This window comes from Varroa destructor, unplaced genomic scaffold (genome assembly GCF_002443255.2).
Source record: "Varroa destructor unplaced genomic scaffold, Vdes_3.0 BEIS01000005.1, whole genome shotgun sequence".
Taxonomy (NCBI): domain Eukaryota; kingdom Metazoa; phylum Arthropoda; class Arachnida; order Mesostigmata; family Varroidae; genus Varroa; species Varroa destructor.
Genome location: NW_019211458.1, coordinates 18,748,732 through 18,765,438, shown reverse-complemented (window position 1 = coordinate 18,765,438; position 16,707 = coordinate 18,748,732). Strand labels below are relative to the sequence as shown.

Below are 16,707 nucleotides of genomic sequence, written 5' to 3'. Positions count from 1 at the left end.
CGGCTTTTTTTGTATTATCGTAATTATTTTGACTAGTAGACATAAGGATCTTACTTACCATCCCACGTGATCTTACTGGTGTCCACGTAAAAGATAACGCTTCCGTTGGTGTGCATTTCGATTTGTAACTTGTGCCAATATGCGTCTGAAACACGCTGTGGGCTTGTGAGTGTATTAAGCTCGCCGCTTCGTTTAAAAATTAGATTCACTCGCCCATCATCTAGCTCTAGAGCCAGCACGCTCCTCCGACCCGACTGATAAGCGAGAAGGCCCTGCGGAGAACTCGTCTGGAACTGCAGGTTTAATTGTAGGCCGCCAGAGCATCCTGCAAAAACCGATATGATTATAGGCAAAAAAGAACTGTAATAGTAATCAATCCACGGCTTCAGTCGAGCCAGGCGCATTGCAAACTAGATATATATATATATATAACTGTGGTCAAGAAAGTACACAATAACCGACTGCTAACCCAGACGTGGTTGGGGTACAAAAGGCGCAGCCGCTTGCTGATATATCGTCCATCTCCGGCTAATGGGTTAGTTTTTCACCATGTGGTGACAGCTATGAAGTCGCCGCCGGACCAAACCTGTGAACCATGAATCCTGGAGATCGGCCACCAGATTCCTATTCGATTGTAGGACACGGGGACGTACTACGACGATCGAAAGTGCAAGGATACCAGAGTTGTTGAAGGACTGTGACGACGAGGCACAGCTTTACGTAAAACACGAGAATGGGCGTAAGATGAATACTGTTTACATCTTATTTCTTAGCTAAACACTTGTAAGCTTCAAAAACAGTAGACTGATTTTGAAATCATGATGGCCAAATAGGCTGTAGCTGTTGGCATTGAACTTGATCGCTTTAAATACCGCAAATCAGAAGCACATGGCCAAAAAAGCGTCGTCTGGGTAGTGTTTGACACTAAGGAAAAACAACCCATTTCTTACGAAGACGTATGGCCTTCCAATATGGTCACTTCCGTTAGTTGTGTCTTCCTAAATCTTATGATTAATTGAGTCTAAGACAGTGGACAATGAACGTTATAACCTTGAGTAATGAGAACAAAAATGCGTACCACACAATTACTAATTGTCGGTACTCAGTCAGTGGAGAAGATCATTGTTTTCTGCAGCCATATTCCGAAATAAACAAACCACGAGCGGTTCGAAGATGATTTACGTGTAAACAACATAGCCGCTAACCGAACGTTATCTGTATCCGATTCACGGCATAATCCGTCTCCCATATATGTATATAATTTATACCGATATAAAAATGCTTCTCAAACCTAAAGACTGTCTTCATTCTAAAGCCATACCGGTACGAATCATCAGAGAATCAGTTGTCATCGCGGGCGATCACGCTAGACTACATACATATATATGGTGCAGTGCACCACCAATCATAGCAACCGGTCCCATAATGGTTAATATTAGTATGGTGTGCATTTAAGCTGTACTAGTTGGTAGGCTTAACAGTAATTAATATCGGTCAATAGAACAATTAGCCCATTCACTAATTAAAATTGACCTGCATAAATTATATTAAATACTATGAAGTACACAAATAGTTTTACTTGTTTTTATGTCTTCACAGGCCTATGTCGTATGTTATGTATAATATGTAGAACCACACGACAGGTGTGGTTAAATAAAGAGACAATAAAAAGTTAAATTCCATAAAAACTGAATATCTGTCAGTAAAATTCTCGTTACGCGTTACACTTGCATTTGTCGCTTTTTTTTTTTACTTCTTCCAACTTATCTCGTCGGGACAAAGTTCACGATCATCCACGCATGCAGATCCGCGGGATGGTTCGGGTTTAAATCCTCATGTGGACACTGCTGCTTCACTCAGTCGTCGAATACAATGTTATTCAGAACGTACAACTTATCGCACACTTAATTAACGTAAATTTGTCACCACCATTTAGTAGCCTTACTCTGTTTTCAATGCACTTTTTTTTTGTGTTATAAACAAGAGTGGCAGCGACCTAATCTGAATAGCTCCTCTTAGAAATTCGAGTACATTTCAGCTAGCCTGCCTGTGAGCCTATGTTCCTTCACTGGCACTGGTGTACAGTTTAGCGAAGCCTTTCACACCCGTTACTGAGTTCACTGCTATTTCAGCCACCTCAGCGTTCATCCTTTATTCGGCGATCGTCGTAGTGATGTGATCCTTTGTTGCAAACTCTCTTCCTTCTACCGCTTCAGCCACCTTAAGCTGCAAGAACAGCGGCGAGGCGAGATGTGCGTCTATGTGATGCCAGACCTGTGTGTGGTATTTTCTCAAAGCAAAAGAAACTTTCGCAACGATTCGCTGCAGCTCCACCATTGTAAGAGCCTCCTGTTGCTTGGCTCCGCTAAGGTATGCCCGCTAAGAATCCAGTCCTGCTGTCCATCCAAGCGGCAGAACAAGTAACCGGGTCAGTACCATCAGCTGCCGCAGGCAGGTGGTTGAGCCTATGTTTGAATGAGAGGCGGAACAAACTCACCGGTAGTAGCGACCTGCTTCAACCGCCGTCGAAAAGGAGAACAAGAGAAGGCCACTGCTTTCTAATCGTAACAGCAGCAAGCGACAATGACGAAAGAGAAAAGTGCTGCAGCACGGATCAGCTAGCGGTAACGGAAGGCGTACTGGTGTTAGACTAGGCCGTCGGAAAGGTGCAGCTAGGACCGGGCTGAGCAGACGATAAGGGCGACGTGGGAAACGAGCGAATGAGCAAATAAGGGATTCAAGAATTAAAAAGTTGTGTTACGATGCCCGTCATTCTCAGAGTTCCACTGTCGACCATCGCTGCCAGTACCGGTAAGGTCCGTGCCGTATTTTCTAAAGCCTGTTTACACATTCACATCCAAACGTTTGGATGGTGGAGTTGCAGCATGCCCGTCATCAGGTCATATAGCGAAAGACATGGCCAGACACAAGCAGTCGAGAGACAGCCAACGTTAGCAAGAACATTGTGGACAGCAAAGGCTGGATCAGCATTGGCATGATGAAACCATTTAATTTCTTGCCTGGGTCCGTCATCCGCTCTGTTTGCGCGCAGTGGCGCGAGCAGCCAGCGTTTCAGGGAAATGAAAGGAAAGAAAGCGAGTGGAGACCCAAGAAGGACGCCGGCCTTACATATAGTACTACGATGACACCGGCGTCCTACTGCTCTGTTCCTACGCGTACGGTCTTTCTCTTGCTTTATTTTAGTTTCTGTCCCAAGTCTCCTTCTCAGGCCGTTTTCCAGATAGCCCCTGCTATCCTCTGTCGGTTGTCGTGGGTAGAGGTGCATTCCGCTGAGATATTGAGGTACAGAGGCAACAGCGGTCTGGCCTGTGACGGAACTAGCACAGAAAGATGATAGCTAGCTCATAGTGAAGGTAAGACTTGCTATCGTGCGTGGTTTGGGAACGTAGCTGCCAAGTGGGCCTCTGACACCTTTGTCACTTCTCTCGACATCTCGCTACAGAACACAGCGCCAGTAGGAATAAAGCAGTTCGCTCCGGTCGCCACGAAGCCGAGAACTTTCAGCAGCGGTTCTTCGTCTGCTACTCCTGTCCTTGCCCCGGGGCCCCACGTTTAGAGGAAAATAGGGCAACTGAGTTGGATATAGGGTAAGTCGTTCGTGGTGAAAAGTATATAGTGGTATGGCTTCGGACGGATCGAATCGACGTCGTGCCTCTGCGCTGCTCGAAACAGAGAAAAGCCTCACCCCTTGTCCATTGGCTGCGCCGCTGCCATTTTGCAGTCAGCACTACGGCTGATTCTCGTCACGTCACTACGATAATCTGGTTAGTCCCTGAGGAAAAAGCGGTGGAGATTCGCCCTGCTTGGGTGGTTGTCTGTCACTTGCCTGTTTTCTTGGAGTGCGGCACAGCGTCGGGCGTCTGACGCTCGGCTGGGCCTTTGATAACCAAGCAAGCGATCCACTCACCCTGAAATCGCTATCAGCGAGATATAGCTTTCAAGGTCCAGCTTTGGGCTCCGGGCTGATCGAAGATACCTTCAGCAAGCGAAGCAAGACAAGTAACCCGTTACGGTGGGAGCAATATAGCGCGCGACAGAGAAAGCGATGAAGCATCGTGGGTGCTCCCACCTCCCAAACGGTTGCACTTGTTTGGCTCTACTTTGCAAGACGAGAGGGAGCATGGCGAAGCAAACGTCAGAGGATGGTAAGATGAGGCACAACGGAAGATTTGTGCCAATAAAGTTCCTTACGAAAAAATGCTCCCCTAGAGACTTTGGTCACTCCGATTCGCTCAACCTCGTCGAACAGAGGTAGCAGGATTGAATGAGAATGCGTTTCGAAGAGAAAGAATAAGGAAAAGGGAGAGGCAAGGGAACGCAACGACAAGGATAAAAAGGAGCGAGTCTAGGAACAGAACCAAATTCAGGGCCAATGTTACGAAAGGTAGCGACCAGAGTAGCAAGGTAGCGCAGAAGCGCGTTGCTGTTACGGTGAGGAGGCGGTCGCACACGAGGGCAGCGCAAGGGCGTGTGGCAAAGCCAATACAGCTCCGGTGATGATTTTGATATTGATCATTCGTTGGTAATGTCGTTAATAGAAGGCGGTTAAGTTGAGCGTTCATGAGAGCATGACGGTATGGAAATGGACTCTTGTTCGACGTGTCGGCTATCGCCCGGGAAAATGTAGGTGTATTCTAAGGCCGGTCGCGCGTCGCAGGACGCTAATAGACACACTTGTGTAGCGCGCGAATGCAGAAGGTGGCGTTGATGTGAAGACAGCTTCTGGCGAGATAGCCGGAGGTTAAGGCAATAAGGTTGGAAGTTTACAAGGGTGTCTTCAAAATAAGATAAAAGTGAGCCGCGGCTCAACAACTAGCCGGCTTTCCTCGGCGTCAGCTAGTATTGGTCGTTGGGTATGATGGCGGACACGGAAAAAGTTTTTCCGGTATGCAATTCTTAAATAGTCGTTTTAATTGACTTAAGTTAACCGAAAACGTTTTTGTTACAACGCAGCAAGAAAGTGCGACTGGCTGGTTTCTAAGAGGTCCACAAAGTATTACACTTCAGCGCATATACTTTAATTAATATGAATATTTATTACGTTAAAGCCAAAAAAATCAAAATATTACGGCTCCACGAGACAACATTCGGTATCAATCACGCAAACTACTGGATTCTTGAAAAGTTTTGAACATTTCTAAGCCAGAACTTAAATACATATCTTTATTTTAAAATAACATTATTAAATATGCATTATTTTAATAGATTATTTTCTAATGTTTTTCTGGTAACATCAAAACTATTGTAGAACCTCCATCGCCATAGAATTACTATGATTTCTAGACGAAAAATTGTGTGAAGCTCAGTTGCAGCGCTGATATCTAGCTTTCCCAGCTTTTTAATGATTTGCTGTTAAAAGTCTACGAAAGATCTGAAGTAAGCACAACTTAAACTATAGATGAAATGCGGTCATGGACAACAGCTGTTTCTTCAAATTCGTGCGGTCTTCTATAAGATAAGGTCATCGATAAGTTGTCGTTGCTACTATTGCAGGCACCAGCTGGGACTAAGTTGCTGATTATCTATGGCTGACATTCTGATTGTGTGTTCTACATAACGTACTTGATACCAGTGTCTAGAAATAAAATTCTATATTAATAGAGCGTAGTTTGAGATGAACTATTAGGGATAGATCATTAGCATAAGCTCATCAAGAAGGAAGACCATTAAGTTTGTAAGCATCCCCTAACTTATCTGATTTGCAAATGTAGTTGTCGGTAATCGATTGTGAACAATGCTTTACTACGTTTATGTTTCTTGCGTTCACTGAGTTTATAATGTGTTTGCTACCAGTATCGTCTATGATACAAACTAACGGATGCATGTGCGTCTAAAAATGAACGATTTTTCTGCTGTGTGATCTTTGGGCCTATTCATGTCTCTCTGTGGCGGCAGAAACACGTTACTTTGTTTTGACGCAATGTTCTCGCCGTCGGTCGCCCCTGTGCACGCATTTTGGACAGCGAACCCAAGCATCAGAAATCGTCGTGGCTGCAAACGATCTTTCTGCCGCTTGACTAAATTCAGCACAGTCCAGGTCGTGACGGATGGAACGATGTGGAGTATACGGGATAGACGAAGAAACCAGCTTTCATCTCATTTCTTGGGCCATACATATTTCCACTCGATTTCGAGTCGAACTCAAAATTCGTCCTAATCTTTCTATGCGCGTTGTCGTTCCATCGCACTCTCCACTCTCCCCCCATTTTCTTGGATATCGCCTGACTGGCTGGGTGTCATGCGGTCCACTCGTCTAACGCAGGAATATATGGCCAGATTGCGTACGGCCCGAGAAAGCCGTTTTATGTCGCATGCGCCCGTCGTTGTGTTGCGAGTTCCTCGTGCCAGCGGGCACGCACCCATACTCGCAGCAACCGCTTTCGCTAGTCCGATTATTCCCGATGCTATTTCTTTGATCGGTAAAAGGCACCGCAGCGCCTTGATGGCTCGCTTGGCTCTACCCGGCTTGCGGATCGACAAAGATGCCCCACTGTTGATGGAGGATTGCTAGATAACGAACGCGGAGCTCGAACTGGCGATTTGCCTTTCTACAACCAGCTCTGCTGACGGCTTGTGCACTTGAGCAAGACATCGCTTGAGTTTAACAGTAGCAGTTACAGTTGCTCCCGCTGCCACTTGCACCGGTGAAAGCGCCGCTGTGCTCTCACACACCCAATAGACACACATCGAGGCCGAGCAGACAGCTTCCGCAGGACGTAGACGATCGAGTCGGGCAACTAGACAGGGCGCGACCGAAAGGAAGAGGGAGCAGCGAAGTCTGTGTTCGTTGTTCTGTTGCAATGAGGTGCCTCCATTTCATAGCAAAGGTAGATACTTGCTGCAATAGTAAAGATGGAGAAGGAAAAAGGGGCGCTTTTTTAGGGACCCAATCGTGGGGACTAGGCATAAGAACGCCGTTGGTGCATCTTGGGTTGGCTTGGATGGGACGGCCTCACTGAAACGGAAACGGCATTGAGTAATGGTGTGCTCCGTTCGCATCACCCGGTTGTATCACAAAATGAACGCAAAGAGGGGCACAAGGAGTTGATAGCGCCAGGAGCTCATGGAGCCGTCAACAGCCCTAGAGGAAACGCAGCCGTGCAAATGGCCAAAAGAACTGTCGTAGATATAGCAATTACACGAGAAACAGTAGCAGAAAAGCAGTTACCACCGTGGCATTCATAAAGACATATAATAGTATGGCTCCTTTCTGCCTTTCGCACAGTTCTTTACTATTTTATATTCGTTACAACCGGGAATGGGTGGGAAAATCAGGAGAAAAGGAGATATTTCGTACCATTTCTCTGATGTGCAAGACTACCCCTATGAGCGAGCTATATAGCTAGGATCTAGTATTTCGTACGTGTGGCTTATGAGGCTGCGTTGGAAACAATACCAGGTAATTGCATCTCACTGCTGTTTGGCCAGTGCCGTCTCGATAAAGGACACAGTGCAGAAATTATTTTGTCGCTTTGAAAGAAACTGGCTGTCCAAACAAACGTGTAACGCGTGGATACGTAGACGAATATGTATGCACAATATGTACAGCAGTATGAACCGTGATATTATTAAGATGTTCGAATCGCACCTACATAACATATACAAGTAAGCTGCTACCATGCACATACATAATGTTTACAGGCTGTCATAATAGTGAACCTACATGTTCGCTGGAAAAACATACAACATGGAACGAACATGGAAGAACGTGGATTAACGACCTCCAATGTGTTCTGTGTGTGTTTAAACTTCAATATTTACATAATATAAAATGTATTTGTTCAACATCTCTACACGTGTACATATAACGATAGAGAGAGATCGCACTTCGCTTAACAGCACCCGCTCTCTATCGAGCGTTGTATCGTTTCGCAATGGCATATCTGTGTTGCGCGTGACCACCTTGTTCTTATCGAGCCAAAGATCAAGAGGCAGGTTCGGTAATATCCCGAAAAGTTTATAACGCTTTATTGCTATTGATCGTTTAGATGTTACACGTATCACATTAGATGAGCAGCGGCGAAAAAAGTATCGTATAAACATTTCTGAATACACAAGTAGTAGTAATGATGAAATAAAAGGCTAAATGAGTGCAATAAAAAACGAGTCAAGGTGACCCAGTACGGCTAGTACGTGCATAATACCTGAAGCATTGCAAACGTGCAACTATGAGAAGTAGTAGTGCCTGTGGCTCGCATGCCCAGAAGACTATTTTCACATCCAAATTCAATTATGGCTGCTTTTATGTACCCTTTTTTTAAACCCGACCCATTAATATATATATATAATGAGTCGGGCATCTTTCAAGCTTTCTCTAGCCTCTTCGAGCGTTCAACTCGCACTTTATATAGTCCTCACTTGATATAATGGCTTCGTTGTACCATAGAAGTTTGGCTTGAACGTTTATCACGGGCGCTGTTTAGTGCTGGTCAACATAGCGGTGATAGAGCCGCTATAGTATCCGCCTACGGTCATTGCTCTATCCTCGATGCTACAGAGTGCGTGATGGGATAATACTGTTGCTATGTAATGTTTAAACTACAAGCGCTTCACCAGTGGGCCTAGGCTCCTGCTCTCTTCTAGCTGCGACAGTCGTAATGGACGCTGTTAGGAGCAGACTAGACGGATATGATAGTCTAGCCTACAATGTATCTGACATGGTGGCGGGCAGGCACTAATGGGGTATAGGGATAGTGGGCAGTGGAGCTGAGGGACGAAATATATAATTCGACCCCGCCTTGCAGTGGCCCATTTTGCCGGCTGGATTGCGATCGATTGGATCTATGCCGTTGTTTGTCGTGGCATATCTGTCGATCTACTGCCGCGTCTACAGTCTCACCGGCCATAGCCCGCACGAAAAGTAAACGAACGAGAGACGAAAAAAACTGATAAATGTCAGCTGTGGTATTTCGCCTTTCGACGTTTATACACAGCACCCGCGTATATCGTTCTAATAATGCGCAAGATAATGCCTCTTTTTTTTTTGTTCGCTGCTTTAATACGTTCTCAGTTTCTTCTACGTGGCGTTGTTTTAGACGAAGCTTCTGCCGTTTGATTTTCCGGAGGTCGGTGAACTTATCGAGCTGGAAAATGCCGGTGTGATTCATAGATAATGGGGATTTCTGCCGAACATACTGAGTTGAAGCCCGTACTATAGACGTAATTTCGGCATCGACAACGGGATTTTGTGCAGAGTTGAGGTGACACTCGTCACGTAACTACGCAGATAGGTTTTTTTGGCCTATCTATCTTGAGTGTCCACCAATCAATTGAGGTTATCTACTGAAGATATTTGATTTTAGGAAGAAATTCGACATGCTATAGTCGGAAACTTACAAAGGCCCTTGGTAAAACATGAATAATTATATAGTATAGTCGGTAATTAAATACTTGCTGATTCGATTACCTGGAATTGTTGGCAGTGCGACGAAGGACTGCTGTCCATCAGTGAATGATATAGCATCCGAGTTTGTTGCCTCAAAGAGGACAGGACATCGATGACCGAATTCCACCTCGTATAGGACACCATCTAAGATAATAACGACAATTCGAGCAGATATTATTTAAGTCAACGAAAACATTCAACACATGAACCTATCTGTATTTATTTATGTAACAAAATGTACCAATCAAAGCTACGAGCATCACATTCATGCCCTGAGAGGCCACAGTCCTGGTTGCTTCAAATATTGCATACGGGTCACTAAGCAAGCGTTTCATCCTAACAAATGTTATATTCTCGCGAATTCATTGTGACTATAAAGAAAAATTGAGTTATATGTACATGCCTGTATTATAGGTCTTGGGCACTTGCGCTGTGCCACTTTGGGTAAAATGGCTTTGGGATCGTCGCTCGACTTCTTCGAAATGAAGTTGAGTAGCTTCACTCTGTCGAGTCAACGAGTTTGTAACAGCAACGGATATCACTGCTAGAACTGTTTTCAATGTTCTGTTTCTGAAAATAGGTTTGCTCCATGCTCATTGTACATACTTACATATTCATTGTTTACTTTCATGGCTTTTCCTCACTGTTAAAGGCCTCTGGCTGCCAACGCCGGCTTTAATAGTGCGTTTCGCATTAGTGCCATGTTTACGATAACCATCCATAGAATATATTAAAGGACTGAAAAACTATATAGCGCCACTATACAGTAGGTCAGGAGGTATGCTATTGAAGATCTGATCCATGGCAACGTAAGGCAAAGCAAATACATTAGTCAGGCTCAGCCGAGAGGTCAATTTAAGGCGGAGTCTGCAATCGACAAGGAAGTCGTTATCCAAGGGCACATCGAACTAAGCTATGGCCAATCAGGGCAGTGGTAGTTTATACACTCGTAAGCATAGCGTATAGCGCACGAGAGTGCAGAAGTAAATCCATTTCCCAATTTCTTGACCCTTAAATATAGGCTATAGGCGCCACCGCAGATCTCAATCGGCCGGGAGCTCGCTAAATCAGACTGGCTACTCAAATATGTCCAATACAAGAGCGATTGCAATAACGTCTATGCGACATGAAGGGCTCGTCGCAGACGCCAGGTGCGCTAGACCTTAACAGCAAGTAGCCTAACAAATTGCGGACATAGCCGAATAACACCATGTTAATGTTGAACTCGAAGTAATGCAACCAGCGAGAAGATGAGATTAAAGCTACGCGAATGCAAGATAAAAAACGAACAACTAAATTATCCATCCTAGTATTTTTAAACAACGATAAGCATAAGGCTAATCGACTCTGAGAAGTAATTTATACCGCTTATGTTCAATTGCAAAGAAATACTACAAGCATATGGTGAAAATTCGTAGGGTTTAAGAGATCTGGCAACAGTCACATGGCTATACGGTCGAGGTCAGGACCATTACGCTTTCGGATCGTGACGCATTACTACGCCGGTTGGTCATGTGATTTTCAAATGAACCGATCCAGCGATTACGAAGGTAGAACAAAAATTGCGATGATACTACATCGCAACGTATCGGCCGCAGGGCAGAGGCACCAGCCATGGACCTTCTACCGTCGCGAGGGATTTAGAGGATGTTCTGTATACGAAACCATTTATCCTATCGGGGAGCACAACTGGTTTTTTTCAGATTGACAGTCCTGCTGGCGTTCGGATCGCAGCAGCACCACGGCCCTGGCAAGTATATTCCGCTATCCCAGCAAGAAGTCAACTATTTTTAATCTTTTTTTCCAGGCACAAACTGTTAGAAACAGAAAGATATGTCGAAATCATGGTGGCGGCTGGTCCGGCATCCATATACATAGCATTTATAAGTGTTGAAAAAACAGACCCGTAGAAGCTTGAAAAGTTATTTCTTACTAATGAAACCAGCGTCAAAGCTAGAATTTATGTTTTGGGAAAATTCATGGCGATGCGCCAACGGTCTCTGTTCGTGAATGCTATCGCGTATCCCGCAAAAATGAATGCTGACCGTAACATTCATTCTGTCAAATTATACCGAACTGTTTTAATAAAGTTCAGATATACTTATTATTATTATTATGATACGCATGCTAACTGTGTGATAGACCTTTGTGGGAAATAACAACGGAATAGCTTTACGAGTCTCCAGCTAAGTTATATTACATTATCTGCCTCTATGGGAATACCGTAACTTTAGCTAGATATTTATGTTGATATTGCTAGTATAACACAATGTGGCACGAAATTACTTGTGGTCCACCCGCACCCCCAATGACCACCTCTAATTACTCGGCGCACTGTCTACTATTTTAGGTTTTGTATGTTCGATAACATGTGAACCTTTTTTCTTCAGTATCCATGGTGCGCCCCTCGCACAAATACGCAACATATTTTAATTAATAATTAAAATGATATCTAATCGCTTTGTGCAGCCCCAGAAAAATTATCAACAGTTATAGTAATATCGAATTGGGCTCTGGACTCACCTGATTTTTTATTATTTGTTAAGGCTCTATGGAAGACATTAACGTTGTTATAGTAAAGTGACTCGATACATCCACGAAAACTGGGTGGCCTTCCCGTTGACAGAGGACCTGCGTAGCCCCCGAGGCCTCCGACATACACCGTGGACTTCTGTCCAGGTATGTCTAATGATGATGGCGCACCTGTTTCAATATAGAGACAACGAACTCCAGTAGTTTATAATATGCGCTACTAACAGATTCTATTTCAAGTTATATATATATATATATATATATATATATATATATATATATATACACACGAGTAAGTTTTCTTTCTTTCTTTCTAAAACTGTATCAGATACTTCAAGTAAATCGTTTGCTTCCGCTACGTTGCTAGCGGTCCTGGTTGTTTACTATAGTCACGCTAGCTTTCACCTAAGCGACTCCTTCGTTATTCTCGAAATGTTTCCCTTTTAATCCACAATGCTAATCGTACGCCAAGCAATATTGGAGGTGTGAACTTCCTAAAGTGTCACTTCAGCACACTATAAAAAATTATAGCGGAAATTAATTTTGGGCTGATGACGTGCTAAAGCTTTCAAAAATGGAGGGACGAAACTATTCAATTTTAAAAAATGCTAGAAGAGACCAAAGTGTCAAAAAGGCCAACCGTTAGAGCTTGATGAACGACCAACTAGGTGAATCATACTAAACAGCCGTTAAGTTTTCCTTGAATAATCCAGGTATATAAAAAATGGCTTTTTGAGCCCTTTTGATCTATTTTTCAGCGCTTTAGATCTGCAGCCTATTGAGGATTTCCCAGGTTACCTCATGGAGTTATTTTCCAGAAGCGGAACGAAAACTAGTATTGCTTTCGGGCAAAGAAGAAAGCCCCGTTGACGCTTGACCCAACTAAAAGGTTGGATAATAGTTAATCATGGCCCAAATTCTAAAAACTGTATACTGTTTTTCGCTATGACGGGCCTGTTGTTCTAAAGAGAACTGCCCAAATGTTTCGCGTTGGGCACCAACCGTCTCATGGATAGTCGGACCGGAAACTCGAAACATGAAGAAAGAACTGGTTTTTCTCTAATGACAAGAGTAGCGGGTAAGCACATGCTTGCTAAGATAATTAGCTCGTTAAAGTATACCCTGTAAGAACCCCGTCTATATCTTAGGCTGTGGATACAGTCTGACGAATTGTTTAATATCTATTTTCCGAATTTTTTACTTTATTATCCTCACAAACCTTCCATTTGCTCACATTTTTTAAGATTCAAAAGATAATTTGCTCCTAGCTGTGGCTGACACCGAATCTATTGCAATCTTGCTTACTGCTTTAAACATAGTACATATATTACTTTTGAATTTTTCTTACGACTTAAGGACATCTTGCACTAACTTTGGTCAAGTCAGCCAAGCGAGCGTCCGGGCTTTCGCATACACCTGCGGTCCATGGATCAAAGCTAAAGCCCTTTTTGTCGCAGCTGGTCTTTTCAGCCATCGATGGATAAAATGAATTTGTGAGTGGAAGCACGCGTACGTGACAAATGAGAATACAGACGTTGGCCGTGAGCGCACAAACGCGGTGGCTCCTACCAGTCGGTGGATACATGTGTCGGTCGGTCGGTCCGCCACGAACCCGCTCAGAGGACTGAGGAAACGGGGTACACTTTGAACCATCTTATCATCGCCAAGAGTAATAAAGACAATGGAAAAAAGAGCCGACGGACTAGAGAGTGAGCATCGAACTGCAGAGGTAGTCTGAGCAACTTTCTCGGACAGACGAACAGCGACGGGACTTGTTCGCTAGGATCTAAAAAAATCGGTGGGTCCTTGGGTATATGCAGACGTGCGCAATCGTATTGGTAGATAGCAAATGGATTTTATAGGCTTACCTCTATGGTATATAGCATAGCGTCATTCATGCATGCTCAATGTTGAGGTAGGCAGAGCGCTGCAGAAAGCAAGTGTTACGTAAAAAAGCGGCAATGGATCCAACGACGTGCTCAGAGTTGGAATAAGCTTGAAGAGATATTGGGGCTTAATGTTCTTCTCCTGCTGAGCGTAAAGGTGAGGTTAGTTAGTATTTTCTAAACAAATGCGTGTCTAAGTCAGAATGAGATTGTAGTCTACTGGCTAATGTATTTACGGATGAGTGTACATCGAAACAGTTTGTGGAGAAACACAGGTGTTCGTCATTCAAGCGTTGCTTAAGGTACATTTAGTACAATTAATTTATCCTATAGGATCCACTCATAAATATGTGTCTCTCGGTAGTGTTTGTAATACTTCTCTCAAAACAACTGCCATTAAGCTTCTATAAACATGAATTTTCTATTAACCCTATGGTCTTAAACCCATAAGCGTTTGTGCATGCTACTGTGTCAAAAACAACCCTCATTCGCTTTTGTATCATCTGCACATATGTCAATCGATCTAATCAAAATTGCTGCCTTTGAAAGATTTTATACGGGTTTATTGCAAGCTTCTTCCCAGTAATCAAGCTTCGGAGCCCAATTGTGAGAACAGACCTGATCTACCTCTTGTTTTCCTTATGAAATCTTTTTCTTTCTCCTCTACAATGGCCTGTCCGAGATCTGTGAGACTCCCGGAAATATTTCCGAACTCTAGAAGCCTACGGGACGTTTGTAACGGCCATGAGATGCAAAAGCATCATATTAAGTCAAAAATAAACAAATACACTAGCTTTACTTCCGTTCAAATGCATGTTACTTCTGAGTCTGTATTTGTTTTTACTAATGATCTAGTAAAAGCTAGTAGCTATCAAAGTCTCATCGAAACCAGACTGATGCTATCTCGAAAAATAATCCGTGTTTTTATGTTACAAAGTAAATTGTGGGGGGCTATTTTTGTTAACTAACTACTAAAAAAAAGCTCTTTATGCTTACCTACATTATTAAGGCCAATGAGTTTCACTGTTTTCGCTATTTGCCTTATGTTATATAGTTTGTTATTGGTCCTCACGACTTATGGAAATTATTGGCTAAACAAGAGTCCAATTTAAGACTCTGATGCCTCACAAACCACGTCATGTTGTCAAATATTGTTGATACAATTTATTATTATAAATGTAATAATATTCTATACAGAAATACGAGCATCAAGAGCAGGAATAGCGAGTTAAATATTCCTTGTTTCATTTTTATCACTTCTTAACAGCTGTGTAGTTCTAGATGCGAGAGCATATATCTCTCTAGGAGGCTCTCTGATCTTTTGCATCATGTCCATATTGCAATGTTGTCTTCTATGGACGATCGCTCCGCAATGACAGGCAGTGAAAAGTGCTGAGTTACAACCAACCCCTCGACTCCTTAGCCAAAACCTCAACCAGCAGATCCAACAGACCCGCTAGTAAGCCATCCCTCTTCTGTGTCGTTTGTCGCCTCCTGATCGTCTTACAGATGTCGGCCAATTTCCGTTCACCAACGGGATGTCAAGGTGTCCCTGCCGTCGGCAGTTTTGCCTGCTTTCTTTTTAGCCAATATCAGCGCTCCGCTCCTACTCCAGTTTTCGTAACTCTGCAACTTCGAAACCCCAGCTACACCCGGGTTATGACATCACCCGTATTACTGAGCATCCCTACAGGTCTACACTGCGACCAGATTAGCTAGCATCGGAGACCACTGAGGCGCTCTATGAGGGCGCCGGACGGAAGCTTGTGGGACGTAACACCAACTAAACTACTTTAGAGGACCATCCCGGTGAAGACGATAGTGAAAACGATGAATGTAAAGAATCCATAAAGCATGTCTGCTAACCGGCTGCCACTAGTAGCTGTTAATGGTGCTTAGACTTTACTTTGGTCATTTTGGATCGTCATGGTCACGTTAGCTTTATGATACAGCCGATTAAGGGTAGAATGTTGTAATATCATCATTAAATAGGTGCGCTTTTCCAGGCTGAGTTCCGTCAAAGATTTTTGATTCGCCGGTATCGTATAGTCATACTTTTGACACACGTGAGAAGTAAGTTACTCAGCCTATGTTAAGTAAGTATGGTTTTTCCCAATGTAAGCTATTGTTTTAATACTAACTGAAAATTGAAAATTTGTAGCTTTCTTAACTTGGCAGATAAATAGACTTTCGTTGGCATTATATATCTACGTGTCAATATTTATGTTATCATAATGCAAAAAAATACCTCAATCTCTATCATGTAGTATTATACGATGGGTTTAGCAGGCTTGCATAAGTTTCTTGTATGCATCCTTCCGTATGCTGCAACCTTGATTGGTTGTATTATGATTTCATACCGTCTTCAAAAGGGCTTCCAATCGAACGCCATGGAGTACGCGGATTTTACTACGAAGAACTCCACTGAAGATGCATAACAACGACGGAAAAGCACTCGAGGCCAAATCGTCACTCACATAAATAGCTAAAAAATAAGGCGTCGCCGACAATGAAGGCTCCTCCTCAAAAACACCTGCTACAGTGATAGATTTCCATGGACGTTGTTGCAAGAGAGCGATAGTCTTAATACTCATGAATGACCGGTGGCCGCATAGCCATACGTACACATGCGAAATTAATGATCAGACTCGACCACGAAGTACTTCAATTCGCATCAGCAGCTTCTTGAAGAATGATTCTATCACCATTGAAGGAAGAGATCAGATATTCGCTCGGCACCAGCGAAAAACAGAGAATATTATTGGTCGATATTACTATGAGGTTGCAATCTGTAGTTTCAATTATTTCACAGCTATGCACAAACAAGCTACGAGTGCAGGCCCATCGTTTGGCTTTGTGGACTTTCGGTCGGCGCCAGAACGG

General features: G+C 43.5%; 1 protein-coding gene across 1 annotated transcript in view; it reads right to left on the bottom strand.

Moving 5' to 3' along the window:
* The window catches only part of LOC111251188 (chondroitin sulfate proteoglycan 4-like), a 209,351-nt gene that overhangs the window by 35,915 nt on the left and 156,729 nt on the right, over nucleotides 1–16,707 (bottom strand). The window contains exons 5-7 of the mRNA XM_086990490.1: nucleotides 11,930–12,109; nucleotides 9,428–9,550; nucleotides 59–325 (exon numbers count right to left, since the gene is read on the bottom strand). Of these exons, the coding sequence (XP_086846616.1) occupies nucleotides 59–325; nucleotides 9,428–9,550; nucleotides 11,930–12,109 (570 nt within the window). The remainder of the gene's footprint in view (nucleotides 1–58; nucleotides 326–9,427; nucleotides 9,551–11,929; nucleotides 12,110–16,707) is intronic.